Consider the following 15,878-nt stretch of genomic DNA (forward strand, 5'->3'; position numbering starts at 1 on the left):
TATTCAATTTTTTAATACTAATATTATTATCAATATTATTTAATGATATTATTATTATTATTTTCAGAACAGATTTAAAGATGAGAATAATATCCTATACCCACTCCGAATCCGTTCCCATCCCCATAAAAAAAATCCCTAAACTTACCCCATCTCCAAATAAATCAAGATCTCAATCTCCATTTCAGATTTTTTTTCACAGGGCTCTAAATTCATGGAAAAAATTATCAACCCGAGAGAGAGAGAAAAAAAAAAAGAAAAAAAAGAGGTGGTGTTTAACTTTGAACTTGCGGGAGATGAGCTTGGCTCTCTAATCGATTGGTAGGTGCAGTGCTCCATTGGGCAGCCGCGATGCTGGATGACGTGGCCAGTATCGCAGCTTCCTTTTACTGTTTCCTGTTCTGAACCAAGCATTTCGATCTCTTTCAGTTGGACGCTAGACTCTCCATCTTGGGTGATTAATAACTCTGTACTTTGTTTAGGATGCCCAAGAGTATACCTTTATTTCTATTTACCTTAACAGTTGGTTCCTTACTCTAACGCAGTCATAAAGAAGGTAAAACATGGAGTTTGAATTGTTGGATTCCTCGAAAAAGGAACCGGGAAAACCTTATCCGTGAGATCGGAATGGGGTCTGCGGCTCTCCAAGATCTTGTCCATTCATGTAGAACCAAGGGCCAGGATCTCATACATACTCTTCCATCAGTGTTTGCATATCTTGCCGCAGCAAAATGTCGACGAGATCAAGCGAACGCAAAGTAGAGATTTGAGAAGAAGAAGAAAGATGGCGATAATGGCGACGCTCGTTCGTCGCAGACTCCCGATCGGGACTCTGATTTGGAATAGCCACCCTGGTTTCTCACTTCGTAGATTCTTTTCTTCGCCGGCGGCGGCAGCGGGAGAGCCGGAGCGGGGCATCGAGAAGATCCTTGTGGCGAACCGGGGAGAGATCGCCTGCCGGATCATGCGCACTGCTAAGAGGTTGGGAATCCGGACGGTCGCAGTCTACAGCGACGCCGACAGTTCCTCCCTCCATGTTAAGTCCGCCGACGAGGCCGTCCGAATAGGGCCGCCCCCCGCCCGAGCTAGCTACCTCAATGCGTCCGCGATCGTCGAGGCCGCTCGTCGTACGGGAGCTCAGGTTGTGTTGCAAAAGTTTTCTTGTTTTGTTTTTTGTTTTTAAATTTCATCGTATAACTAGCGGATTAAACTTAGAGGTTGGTATAGTTTTAAATTCCATCGAACGCGAAATTTGTTGAAAGATAGGTTTCTATTATCATTCAGGATTCTTAAAGTTCAAAGCTGCAATTTTTCTTCAATGGGCTCGTAGACATTCATTTTAAGATGTGAGCTTGATCAACTATTTCCTGTTACTGAGATTGCCAATGTTTTAGGCTGTCCACCCAGGTTATGGTTTCCTCTCAGAAAGTGCTGATTTCGCACAGCTTTGCGAGACTGAAGGGCTCATATTTATTGGTCCTCCAGCATCCGCCATAAGAGACATGGGCGATAAAAGGTATGAGTCCAGGTTTCTCTTCCTAATTGGTTCTATTGCTTTCATTGCCAGACTATTTTTAAGATAATTAATCGAACTTCATTGTTAATTTGAGATACATCAGTGCATCAAAGAGAATCATGGGCGCAGCAGGTGTACCTTTAGTGCCTGGTTATCATGGTGACAACCAAGATGCCAATCTCTTGAAATTAGAAGCTGAAAAGATTGGGTATCCTATTTTGATAAAACCCACACATGGAGGTGGGGGAAAGGTATGGCTTTTAGCAATAGTTTGATGGCACTGCATGCTTGCTTCAAACTGTGTGCACACTTTCTCATATAATTTTTGACTAGTTAGATGTACTTCTTGATGTGTACTTATATCATGACCATCCACAATAAAAGTTTGCAAATTGAACAAAAATTTGAAGGGTTCATATTAATTCTTAATTGTCGCTTTTCCCATATCTTTCATATTGATCTGTTTCAACTCACGCACAAAGTGAGTGTGAGAGCTCATCTGTGTTTTGTTTGAAGCATGATATCCTATTCTGCTTTTCTATCTGAACTCAACCATCGCTAAATTTAGATGGATGTTTCTTTTGTCCAAAAGGTGATTTTTTGTTCTTAGTTTGTGCTAGTGTGAGCAATAAGTTCAAAAATGTAACCACCAATTTAGCTATTCCTGTAATGCTTCTTCTTCAATGAAGCTATAGCATGGATTTGTTCTAAGTTTAGAAAGTATTTGTCGAACATACATAGCCTCAATATTTATTCTTTCTTATATTTAGTTATTGGATTCTTTTGAAGGGTATGAGAATTGTTCAAAGGCCTGATGAATTTATCGAAGCTTTTCTGGGAGCACAACGTGAAGCTGCAGCTTCCTTTGGGATAAACACTATCTTACTAGAGAAATATATAACTCATCCCCGCCATGTTGAAGTGCAGGTAAAATTTGATTAAAACTTACCCTATGTTATAATTTGTTTATGCACTAGCTTAAAAAATCATTTACTACATTCAAGAATTGTTTAATATTGTTTGTTCCTATTTTTCCCCCATTTATTCCCAGAGATTAGATCCAACATATGAAATGTTGTTCCTTTATATACATATTTGTGTGTGGATAGAACCACACATACACACATATGCACACACACATATTGAGTACTCTGTAAAAGCAATGTTTTATTTTTTTTTGCTTATGTCATTCAAACATTTCTTAAATCTCATCCCAAGCTTTTTACAAGAAACCTACCTTGGTAAATTTCATTGCATTGGCTACTTTGGGCAAGCACTCTTACCCGTGTCATAATTTTTATTTATTATTAATATTTTTAACTTTAAATGGTTGCTTAAGCTACTTCAATCAGTTTGTTTTTCTGATCACATCTTGTTAAGGGCTTATTCGCGCAAGTGACTGGAAGTATCTGAAGTTTTATTGTAATCATGCTGGAAAATGATTTTGATATTTAAGGTCCATGTATTTGTTTATAATTGCTAAAGTGATGAGTGAAATCAGTGATGCGTGTTCATATATCGTCAAGTATATTTATGAGGAAGTTCTGTTGCAATTACTAAAACCTCTTAACCATCAGAAGAAAACATGCATCCGTCATAAAAACCTATTTGCAAATTCTGAAAAAAAAGCACAATTCATTTTAACATGTACTTGACTGAATTCTGAATGATGACTCTTGGCATATTTGTCATGCCTTACATTTGGTTGATTGCTTTGTTGATCATGGAGGTATTTGGAGATAAGCATGGAAATGTAATACATCTAAATGAGAGAGATTGCAGTGTGCAAAGAAGACATCAGAAGATTATTGAAGAAGCTCCAGCAGTAAGCTTGTGTTCATTGTTAACTTATTGAAAATATCTGGTGATTACTACAGCTGTGAGAATTAAATCTTTGCAGCCAAATGTCACACATGAGTTTCGTTCCCATTTAGGTAAAGCTGCAGTTTCTTCTGCCAAGGTAATTGGTCCTACATGTTCTTTTGAACCTACTTTTGGAACTTGGAAGTATTAAATGAGCTGGTACCAAACATGTTGTTTCAAATCACTCTTTTTTGTCGTCTCAATTCACTTTCTCAGTCTCATCAAACACTAACTTTTTATACTTCAATTCACCATATTGGTCTATGACTGTGCTTATTGTGCGAACTTTTAATTTTTTCACTATCAATTAGTTCAATCCCTTGTTTTTTGTCCTAAATCTCCTGACATTTTAAACTTTCTAGTCTTAGGGAATATTATTAAATTTCATCCTGTTAATTCACGATATGGAGAAGATAAGTGATATATAGGAACTCTTGAAGTTTACCTTTTTGTCTGAATGTGTTCATCCCACTTCTTTTCAATTTATTGTATAAGAGTATCATAAGGTAAGTTGACAATGCTCGGGTGAGAATGCTAACATATTTCAGTTGAGCTGATAATTATAAATGCTACATTTGAGAATAGACGTTATTCTCATAAATATGTGTGGAAAAACAGTTTAAGCTGGCATGTCAAAGTGTGACCTAATATAATTCCTCTGGTAGATAATTTGAAGCCAATCAAGAAAAGAATGTGCATGAGAATTTGACATAAAGCTTAAGAATGCTTAGTTGAAAGAGTTAACATAGTTTGATTATTCTTAGCTTCACTAATGATTTTGAGTTAAATAAAAAAGGCTTCATATGGCTTAAGACTTGAACTAAATGGTTGGGACATTCTAACTTAATTTTTTTATTTTTGTTGAAATTATTTTAAAAAAACGAGTTAAATAAAAAAGGCTTCATATGGATTAAAGACTTAAACTAAATCTTTGGGACATTCTAACTTATTTTTTTGTTGAAATTATTTTTTTTAAAATGATTCTTTTTCTTGTGTTTGGTAAGACAAATTTACCCAACCTCCTCCTTCCTACCTTATATCATGCATAGATGTAGAGGATATAGTGTGAAGACTGAAGAATTGAACCTCCCAAGTTAATGCAAGGGTAAAGCTCCTCATACAAAATCACTAGCCGTCTAAGCTAGGATACTCCACATATGAGTGCCTCAACAATCTCTGACATAGCTATGCGAGATTAAGGAATTCCTCCCTGCACACCCATCAAAATCATCATATTCCTTATTGGGCAAGGGTGCCCTATGTTAGTACCTAGCATGCAAAGCCTATGTGCCTCACTCACAACTCTTAAGGTAGCATGCCTCTTTGCATTAGTTCTCCTCTCAAAATCCCAACACATTTTTGCATTTGCTTAGTCAACTTAGCCCTAATAGAAGTTTGGCTAGTTCAAGCATAATGATGTTGTGTAATGCAACGGTCGAATGATGAGGTGAGGATGTTAGTGGCAACCATCCCTAAGTCTTTTATTTAATATAATATTTTATTTTAAAAAAATTAATTAACATTTTGTAGAACAATTACCTCACAATTTAAATTACCCGCATAGCTAGTTATAGCAAAGACAACTCATAGAAAAGGACTAGGGACTTGTCTGATCCACACATATAATCACCTCGAGGCTTGTTGACTTGCAATATAGGACCAAGGAACTGCCTCTTGCCTATCAATTTAGCTCATTCATTTCCTCATCAAGTAACGATCCCAACAACTTTTGTCATAATGATGATTAAATACATCACAATTGGGATAAGGTAGAAAGAACATTGACAAAAAAAATATAAAATATATATTCAATTGCATTTCATTTGACAAGTGATGCGGTTAAGCAAAGCTCAATTATGGGTAATAATTCATGCACCTAAACTTTGATAAGTGGGATATGATGTCTTTGGTTGCTTTTGCTAACTGGGAAAAACATTGTATTGATCTTATTCTTGAAAGCATCACTATTACATGGTATATATTAAATTTAATATAAACTCTAAACCTAAAATATTTAATGTGGGACTAAACTTACTATACATAACTCCTAGAAAGTCCAAGACTCCTCAAGCGGGAGTATGTTCAACTTGTTATACAAACTAGAAAGGATAATGGATTAAGACATGAGAATAATGAAACCTAAAACATTAAGACACTAATTAGCACATCAATTGAGAGAGAAAGATGTAAGATCCATGCAGATGAGAAACTTGGCAACTACTCAACAACAGGCATGACGAGAGCTACTTGGCTGATGACATGAGTAGTAAGTTCAGCTGAAGACGTGAGTAAGAAGTTGCTCATTTAAAGATGCTAGCAAGAAAGAACAGCGAGGAAGGAGACAAAGCTTGTTGCCATAGAAGCAACATTGGGAAGATGAGATAGCTAGGATAGAAGATCTGAAAGTGGCAAAGAAGGAAACTATCAAAGAGGAAATAATTTGAGATTGTGTTAGAAAGTTTATGCTAAAGGGTGAGGAGATGCACCAGCAAGTAACACTTGATACAAGTACATGCTCTATCAAAGAGGAAATAAATTGAGATTGTGTTTGAAAGTTTATGTTAAAAGGTGAGGAGATGCACCGGTAAGTAACACTTGATACAGGCACACGCTTGGATCTGTAGAACTCTAGGAAAGGGCTATCATGCAAGACAGAGAGTAATACAATTCTAGCAAAAAGGTGTGCTAGAGGACACTTTTGAGGAGGCACTGTGTGCAAATGACTTTGATGATGTCTTTAGTGTGTCAATTGTAGAGGATGTGCATATAGGAGGAAAATCATAGAGGATCCAATCAGAGATGGAAAACATGAAAGGCGAGCTTGACTGTACCTATTGGCAGCTCCACGAGGAACCAAGTGGCAAAAGGATGGAGGAAAAGTGTAAGGATTTTCTGCTTGTACATCAGTGAACTACATTTTGAATGGAGGTGTGGCCTTTGGCTTGTCGCAGGTGCAAGTGGGATGAAGCAGGACCTGTGGGCAAGACCAGGAGATTTGGAACATTGTGTTTCATGAAGAATTGACCTCAATGCAATTAGGGAGTGGCCTAATGGTTGCCATTGCAGAAGCAAGCATAATTCTGGAACTTGCTCCCATGAAACCAAGGAGACAACCATGATGATAGGAGCTTGAGAATAAGACATCAATGCAGGGAGATCGTTTATATCATTTTAAAATCACTGGCTTCCTCCTAAGTGATTATTATTATTATTAATCGTTTGATGCCTAACTCTAGCCTGAACAGGAAGTTCATGAGAAACAATAAACAAAACTTCAATTGACATCAGTTTGATTAGTGATTGAGTTGAACAAAGCTCAATCTTAAAAAAGGATTCATGAGGTTTTAGCCCAAACAGTCAAGAGAGGGAAATCTAACTGAGTTGTGCTTGATCATATGTCTAGTACCATTAAACCTGGTGTGAAGCATAGGGAGATTTGGTGAGTTTTTTTTTTCTTTTTCTTTTTAAAACTGCAGGTGGAATTAAAATATTGATGGCATGGATGCTTTTATTATAAAACAAAGTCATGATAGGTTATTGATTGACTGATTGAATGATGTTGATTGGGTAGGTTATTTCACAGATAGGTGTTCCATATCAACCTATTGTGTCCTTATCTTCTTTACGTTAACGAGAAGGGGAAAAGTTGTTGCCATGTGACCAAAAGGTCACAGGTTCGAATCCTGAAAACAGCCTTTTGCAAAAAGCAGGGTAAGGCTGCGTACAATGGATCCTTCTCCGGGACCCCACATGGCGGGAGCTTCGTGCACCGGGCCGCCCTTTTGTTTTTTAATCTTCTTTATGCTTCTATGATTTATTGTACTCTAACTTCATTATCCCTGTTGCATTGATTACCTACGAAGGCAGTTGGTTATTACAGTGCTGGAACAGTAGAATTTATAATGGACACCATCTCAGGGGAGTTCTACTTCATGGAGATGAATACTCGTCTTCAGGTATGTTGAATGTATTTTAGATTCACTTACATTGCTGCTACATCTGCAAGCACATAACGGATATAAAAGGAAGAGGCAGATGTTGGTCTTCCATGCTTTCTCATAATTTATTTCTAGAACAAATGCCTTATATATATATATTCTTTTGTAAGGTTGAGCATCCTGTCACTGAGTTGATTGTTGGTCAAGATCTTGTGGAGTGGCAGATTCATGTTGCAAATGGGGGACATTTACCATTGAATCAAGAACAAGTGCCGCTGAATGGTAAATCCTTGAGCATGATAACCTAGTATCACCATCAAACATGTTTCAGTTTGCTATTATTCTCTTGCCTTGATTTCCACATATATATTTTTTCTTTTGAGTTGATGTGAAAATTTGGTTCAAATTTTGCCTCTATCATGGACATTTTATACACATTTAATTTACACGTGTAGCAAATTCCTTCACTTATAAAATGTTTCCTGCTTACTTAACATACTTGAAGTACTTGAATACATTTAAAAAATTCAGTGTCTAACGCTAGTTTCTCAAAATTATACAAATCTCGTTCATGTAGACACTGTCAATTTAGTCAGATTTTCCTGAATTTTGTCCACTAGATTATGCAGATACTGTCCATATTCTATTTTGTTTATTTTTTTCAAAAAAAATATAAATTACTTTATTGCAATGATGCCACACTGCCTTTCTTGGAATAGGAAAATGCATAAGATCATTTTTAAATTTTTTTTTTTTTGAACTCTAGGCCATTCTTTTGAAGCTCGAATATATGCCGAAAATGTTCCAAAAGGATTTCTGCCTGCAACTGGAACACTACATCACTATCGGCCAGTTCCAGTTTCATCTACTGGTATCACACATGAAATGATTATCAGAAAAATCTCTGTTTTACATTTTTGTATTAATTGTTTGATTGATACAGTGCGTGTTGAAACTGGAGTGGAGGAAGGGGATACTGTTAGCATGCACTATGATCCTATGATTGCTAAACTTGTAGTATGGGGAGAAAACCGATATGCTGCCTTAGGCAAGCTGAAGAATTGCTTGCACAATTTCCAGGTGCATTTAACATACTAAAATTTGTATATTTGTCATTTAACATTAAATGATCTCCATGGTGTCGCTGTAATTATTTCTTATTGCATTTTCCATCCTGATATCTTCGCTATATGTTCTCATGTAAATGTCTGTTCATTTCATTAAGCAGTCAAATGCAACATTTGGCAAATAGTGTCAGAATCAATTAATTATGCTTATATCAACTGTCTGACTCATGTTAACCTAATGAATTATTTCGACCTTGTTTGGTTGTTTAGTTGGAAATAAGGACTAGTTATTTCCTTTGTTTACTAAACACTGATTTGCATATGATTTCTTGCAAATTTAAGAGAAAAATAACTAATAGTTACATCAATATGGTAAAACATGGATAAAAGACTATAAAATTAACTTGCCATTGCTAAAACTGTTAGGTTGTAACAAGTGATTTACCTTGGTTGTTGATTACACTAAGGATTAGCTCTAAGGCCCTATTTGTTATTATTTTAAGATGAACAACTAGATATATTCAAGATACATCTTCTTTGGTGTAGATTATTTACAATGAAATGGAGAAATTTTTTTGAAACTAACAATTTACATTAGGTAGAAATAATACTAAATCTATGAATGCAATTTTGAACTTTCAACAATTAGAGGCTCTTCACCATTTACTAAACTGAGATATAGAGATATAAATGAGGATATCATTTTCTAGAATAGAGAGAGAGGTTCGGATGAAGAGGATCTTCTTGGGTTTTATGTGATCACAATAGGTCCTTAGGCTAAAAGTATTTTTTTGATTAGATTATAGGATGACCAGTTATATTTTATAGGTTAGGGTGTTGAACAATTATAGACAATATTAAAAAGGTGTGACAAAGATTAAATGCTAAGGACGTGATTAAAAAAGTGTAACAAAGATTAAATGCTAAGGACGTGATAAAAAAAGTGTAACAAAGATTAAATGCTAAGGATGTGTGGGGTTATTAATAGGTTTTAAAGTGTATGGAGTTGGTGCATAGTATCCATATGCTGTATTTGAGAGTGTTTGTAGATACCTATGCTGTTCATATTAAAATAACATAAAAAAATTTCACTTCCAAAATGAATTACCATAGTAAAAATTGTTTGGCAATCATAGGAGCAAATTATGTAGGCAAGAGAAAAAAGACATCATAAATTATCTGAGAAGGGGCTAGGCAGGTAATAATGGGGAGTTTTAGTTGAATTTGTTCAACCTAACAGGTTTAAGTAAACCACATCTTTGATTATTTAAAAGTTGGCATATGCAATTGTATAGACCACATGTGGAGATCACCTAGTCCGTCTACTGATGTCATTCTCATATAGGAGACTGCATGTAATATCCGAGGCAAGTCCTCGCCATATATGCTTAGGTGGTCACCTATGTGGTTGCCTAGGCCACTTTTTGAAACATTCAATAATAGAAAGGAAAATAAAAAATAAGAGCCAATAGTTGATCACAAAATGAGAGAATAATTAGATCATCTGGACATTTATAAAGACAATCAATTGTCTCATATAAACAATTTGAATCATCAAATAGAGTTAAGGATGTAATGGGTAGATGAACACCAAATAAAATTTATGGAACATAATTAAAATCAATTTGAAAGATTTTAATGTTTCAAGTATAATGATTCTGTGGCCAATTCTACAATTTTTCAATGTCAGTATAATGATTCTGCAGCCAACTGTATAGAGTCGGGGCTAACACAAATTGTTGGTAGGTTAACAAGAAATAGCTTTTCAATCCTTCTTGATTTTTCTTCAAAGAGAACATGCCCTAAAATATATCAAAAATGACTAGTAATATAAGATTGACTCACTGCATAGTTCACATGCAAATATTAATAAATACTAAAAAACTTATATTGATAAAATTCCATAAGTATATTAATATTTTTTGACACATCCAATACATACAAAAATAGTATATGCCATCACTTAATGCATAGCACATTAAATGATAATCAATTTTAATTAACAATTAAAATTGTTTATATATATATATTTATCAAGGTTTAAAAATTCGCTAGGCGCTAGACTAGCGCTTAGGCCACTTAGGCAGAGACTAGGCACCGCTAGGCGGATTCCAAGGTATTAATATAAATTACATAATAAATTACATTCTATAACTCCAACACAATAACATTAAATTTAAAATGAGTATAAAATTACACAACTAATAAAATATCACAATTTTTTTTTACTTCTCCATAATTTTCAACAATTTGTTCTTCATCGGACACAAACTCAATATCATCATTATGATCCTCTTTTTCTTTGGATGCAAAATCATTCTTATGAAGTTCTCTCACTCTAGAACTTCTTGGAGTTGTATGATGAATTGACATTTCCAAAGGATGAGGCTTTGGCCAACCTTCAATTCAATCGGGTCCAAGGCGCTCAGTTGAGGAAAGATCAGACAACCAATTTTTCTTCAAATCAATTTCTCCAGCCTTTTATCTCTCTGATTTCTCAAGAATATGGGCTTCTTCATTCGCTTTGATTTCTCCAACTCTGGTTACTTAGTACGATAATGATGAAGTTTGGTACTAGCTGCTAGGGCAAGCCAACAAATCGATTTTCTTGTTGGACCAAAGTTTAGGGCTTATAAAACTTAAGCCCAACCCAAAAAAAGGGGTTACATTTTAGTTTTTTTTTATTGGGCTTTAAATTTAAAAGCTCAAACTAAAAAAATCATGAAAATCCTGTATTATTTCCGCGATGCTTAGACGATTCGACCGATTAGTCGGCGCCTAAGGTCGTCTAATCCCGCCTAGGCATCGAGGTCTCCTAAGTTGGCCGACTAGCATATTTTCAGTGTGGCTGACTAGCGCCTAGTGCCTAGGTGGTCGCCTAAGCCGATTTTTAGAACACTGATATTTATATATAAATATTAAAGTGGCGTTTATATGATTAATGCCTAAAGTGTTTATCACTTGCAAAATAAATATTTAAGCTAGCAGGTACAAGTTACAAGCTACCAAGATAGCTTAGGCTTTCAAGTCTAATTTTATCCAACAAACCAAATAAAGCATTTTTAGATTGTGCATAGGCTGCATATGCCATATGGGTGCCTTTTTTATAAGTGAGTTTATCATAATGTTACAAGCTTTATTGTCACTATGTAGGTCCCTTTAAAATGTGGTTAAGTGGGCACATATGCACCTGCAACGAGCTGTTTAAAAACTTCATGATATCTTTCAATTGTACATATTTGGTAGTTCACAGGAAAATGAAACCGCATTCAGAATTTGGGTTTGAGTTTGATTGGTACTGTATCATATCTTACCAATATCAAAACAATAAAAAATTATTAAAACTAAAAAAATTTATGTTGTAGAGCATAATATCAAGACTATACTGTTACATACCGGTACAAATATTACTTTCGGCCTATATATCAATACATATTAGTAAATAACGTCATTATTGGGAGGTACAAACCAAATTTTTATTTAAATTGTTTTGTGATCATTGTATTTCTTGAGACATTAGAATATTAATTTCTTATCTAAACCTCACAGAAAAATAATTTGTAGTTAGAATATATCCCTCAAGGTTTGCATGTTGGAGAAAATTAGCATGGTGGTTGTTTACAGCAATAAACAATTTTAGGTATAACAATATTTATTCTCATGTTTCTTGTTTTATTATGCAATGATCATTTGGACCCCTAAAATTCTAAAACTCATCTCTCTTCCTTGGTATGTTTTCTTTACGATAAATCAAATAGGAAAAATAAAATCAATAATAATATGCTCAGTTATTTATCTCCTGTGGTATGATTGTATTCTAATTGTGAGCGGGTCCATTGCAGGTTGCTGGGTTGCCTACCAACATCGCATTCCTCAACACACTTTCAGATCATTGGGCCTTTAAGAAGGGTCTAGTTGAAACACACTATATTGAACATTTTAAAAATGACCTTTTTCCCGATGAATTACCAAAGGAAATGTATGATGTTGCTATTCAAAACGCAACAGTTGTTGCTGCCTGCATATGTGAAGTGGAGAAAATCACATCTAGAGAGACTATTCCAAGTACGCTGACATTGACATTTTAAATATGCTTACCTGAATCCTCATTATTTATCACGTCTAAGCAGTTAGCATCATGCATCATTGACAGGTGACAATCCGTTACTTTCACTGTGGTATAGTCACACACCTTTCAGAATGCATCATAATGCAAAACGTCTGATAGAACTAGAGTGGGATAAAGAACTAATTGGCAGCTTTGAGGAGATTCTGAAGCTTGTGATTACCTACCAACCTGATGGGAGCTACTTGGTTGAGGTTAGACAGTATGATTTGTGAAAATTTTGGTAAAAATTTATTTTTTAGAAAAGGAAATCTGAAAAGGAAAATAAAATTAAAAGAATAAATTTGTTATGACCTCAATTTTTCTATGAATGAAAACTATTTGTTGACACGAAGGATATTAATCTGTTCCTATAATGAGAAAAAAATCACTTTTTTATTTTTTATTTATTTTGATAGCATACCCATTCTCTTAAAATTTGTATCAAACCCATTTTGCAAAACAATTTTGGTTCTTTGAGAAGAATATTAAATTTTTTAAGAAAATTGTCCTGAACAAGTGCAGCTTATACAAAGCCTGAATGTAAGAACAGTTAGTTTGTTAAAGATAATTAACAGTTGTCACTAGCATTACTGACTGAATATGTATTTGTTAGCAATATGGAGACTTTTTTGCCTCGTGGTTTAGTAAGGCACTTCAAAAAGATAAATGATAGAGAATTTGTTTTCAGAGATTTTAATTTCTTGAAGTTATTGACAGTTTTCCACTAGTTATTAAGGCTACATGCAAGTCTTCAGATTTGTCATCTGGGCTAAGGTTTGTGTAAGTTATGATATAAACTAAATGATTTAAGTAGGAAAAAGACTATAGTGTGAGTTATGACTTGAAGGGTTAATTATTAAATCTATCATGAACACTTTAAGGTTTTAACAAATCTATCTCATAATCAGTTTCTATCAAAATATCTCACATGCTTTCAATTTATACCAAATCTATAATGGAAGAAAAAAATTATGACCAATTTTTCTATTAATAATTGATAAAATTGTTTTCTCATGACTTCATGTGTCATTTTGACATCTCATTAGATTGTTTAATGATCAAATATGTCATATGCTAATAAATTTGTCAATTAAGGTTCAAAATTGTTTACATTTTGACTTGTTTTTAAAATATAAAAATAATTATGTTTAAGATTTGAATTTATATATGCCATGATGTAATATTCATCTAAAAAAGTGTCATTTGATTGGTTAAGTTGGCGGCAATTGGATGGATATGTGATAGATATGTGGTGATAAAATTGGTAATTAATCCTAACTTCAAATAAGGATTTCAAAATTTTCTCTTTTGAATTTTTAACATTTTTGATCATGAAGAAATTATTCAATCTGTTGGCTGTCAAATCATCTTTTAGATCACCATAATTATTTTTTAGTTGATTGCAATTATAAATTTTAAAGAAAATTTACAGAATATAAAAAAAAAAAATTTGGCACAGTAATGATACTCAAGTATTTCCTAATATTTATTTCTAGGATTCATGGAAAATTCATCATAGTTCATGTTCATTGGAAAGAAAAAACTACCGTGTGGAAACCCTCCTACCTTTATTAAAGATTTAACACTGCCCCTCAAGGATCTGTGCACGTATGCTCAAGTGTTTGGATCCAAACAAAGTTGATATCGTGTTTTTTTTTAATAATGTTACTGTAATCAATGCCTTATTGCTTTCCTTTTGCTACATTGTAGACTGAAGGCGGTGATCCTCCTGGTTTGGAAGTGAAGGTTATGCATGTAGGAAATAGAGATTACAGAGTAGATGTTAACGGACTGCAGACCGATGTGACTTTGGCAATATATTCAAAGGTAAATTGTTAGAAAAATATCTTTACTTGCTTGGAAGGACATTAGTGCAAAATTCTTCACAATGCCTGGTTTGGTTGAACGATCATGGACACACGTTTTCTTTCTATCTTACTCAAATATGCGCAGTCGAGTACATAGCTTGAGTTGTTTTTTATCATTTTGCTGATACCAGGAAAGAAACAAGCACTTTGAAGTTTGGCAGGGCAAGCATCATCATCATTTCAGGCAATCTGCTAAGCTTCATCAATCAAGTGATAATGAATTAGAGCACAAAACCAATTTCCAGACCTCTCATCCCAAAGGAAGTGTTTTGGCGCCTATGGCTGGTTTGGTGGTTAAGGTGCTGCTTCAAAATGGTGCCTTCGTAGAGGAAGGCCAACCTATTTTGGTTCTTGAAGCAATGAAAATGGAGGTGAAAACAATTTACAGTTTCATCTTATTTATATATTCTATTTGTTTCACTTTTGGATCATATTAACTAAGTCTCAGTGGTGCACGCCTTTCAGCACGTCGTCAAATCTCCCCGTGCTGGCTACTTGAATGATCTTCAAGTTTCTGCCGGCCAACAAGTCTTCGACACCACTGTGCTGTTTAACATAAAGGTAAAAGCCCTGGACGTTTCATAGAGAACTGCCAATTTGCTTATTCCCGGTTTGCTTACCATGTTTAATTCTAATATTCCAGGATAAACAAGATTGATAACTAGAAAATACTTGTTACCTCAAATGCATTTTGAGCTACAAGCCTGAACTACATGAGCAATCCTTTGATCGACAAAGAGATCTGAATTCGAGGACAAGAATCTGAGAGTGTATCATGATAAACCTTGCACAGTGAGTCATGTAAATTCAAGTTCCTCAGTTTTAAGCAGAATACTTCATCCGTATCATCCTTACACTGATAAATAAATCCCTTTGTTGGCCAAACTTGTAGAGTTTTTAGAACATTAACGATTTAATAAAGGAAATTTGTCAGTTGTTTTTCTGTGTGATACCTTGTTTCTTGTTTGATTTAATGAAGTGTCTGAAAGAAATCGGAGGTCAATGACATGGTTGATGTCAAGAAATGTTGAATGAAATTCTCTTCATTCTCTCTTTCAAACTTTCTTATGTACAAGGATGAATATATATATATTTATATATATATATATAGTACATTGTTTATACATAAAATTTTTAAAAAATAAAAATAAAAATATTATATTTCTAAATAAGGAGATTTTCCATATCAAGGAATTTATATTATCAGAGATTTTTCATATTAAAAGATTTTCATAATCAACTGTCCTTAAATAAGTAATCTTTTCAATACCCCTTTCAAGTTGATGAATATATATCATTAATTTTTAGTTTGAATATAATCATTGAAAAGTCGTGTTCCTTAAGTTTCTTTGTAAATATATTTACAAGTTGCTCCTTTATAAACACATAGGGAGTATAAATTAATTTATTTTCTAACTTCTCTTTTATAAAGTGTCTATCTAGCTTGACGTGTTTTGTCCTATTATATTGTACTAGATTATGAGTAATATTAATGATTGACTTATTGTGGTAGCATAG

At 34.2% G+C, this 15,878-nt stretch overlaps 1 protein-coding gene across 1 annotated transcript; it reads left to right on the forward strand.

The window, feature by feature from the left end:
• The first annotated feature begins 706 nt into the window (after nt 1-706).
• LOC122047074 (methylcrotonoyl-CoA carboxylase subunit alpha, mitochondrial-like) lies at nt 707-15,305 on the forward strand. Its single transcript, XM_042608108.1, has 16 exons — nt 707-1,141; nt 1,395-1,516; nt 1,620-1,767; nt 2,306-2,443; nt 3,246-3,341; nt 3,417-3,476; nt 7,243-7,335; nt 7,488-7,599; nt 8,084-8,188; nt 8,261-8,397; nt 12,227-12,449; nt 12,538-12,704; nt 14,203-14,319; nt 14,492-14,731; nt 14,826-14,921; nt 15,004-15,305. Exons 1-16 carry the CDS (start codon nt 785-787, stop codon nt 15,016-15,018), a joined length of 2,226 nt encoding a protein of 741 aa, XP_042464042.1. The 5' UTR covers nt 707-784; the 3' UTR covers nt 15,019-15,305.
• Nucleotides 15,306-15,878: the final 573 nt, after the last annotated feature.

The sequence above is a fragment of the Zingiber officinale genome, chromosome 2B (assembly GCF_018446385.1).
Source record: "Zingiber officinale cultivar Zhangliang chromosome 2B, Zo_v1.1, whole genome shotgun sequence".
NCBI lineage: Eukaryota > Viridiplantae > Streptophyta > Magnoliopsida > Zingiberales > Zingiberaceae > Zingiber > Zingiber officinale.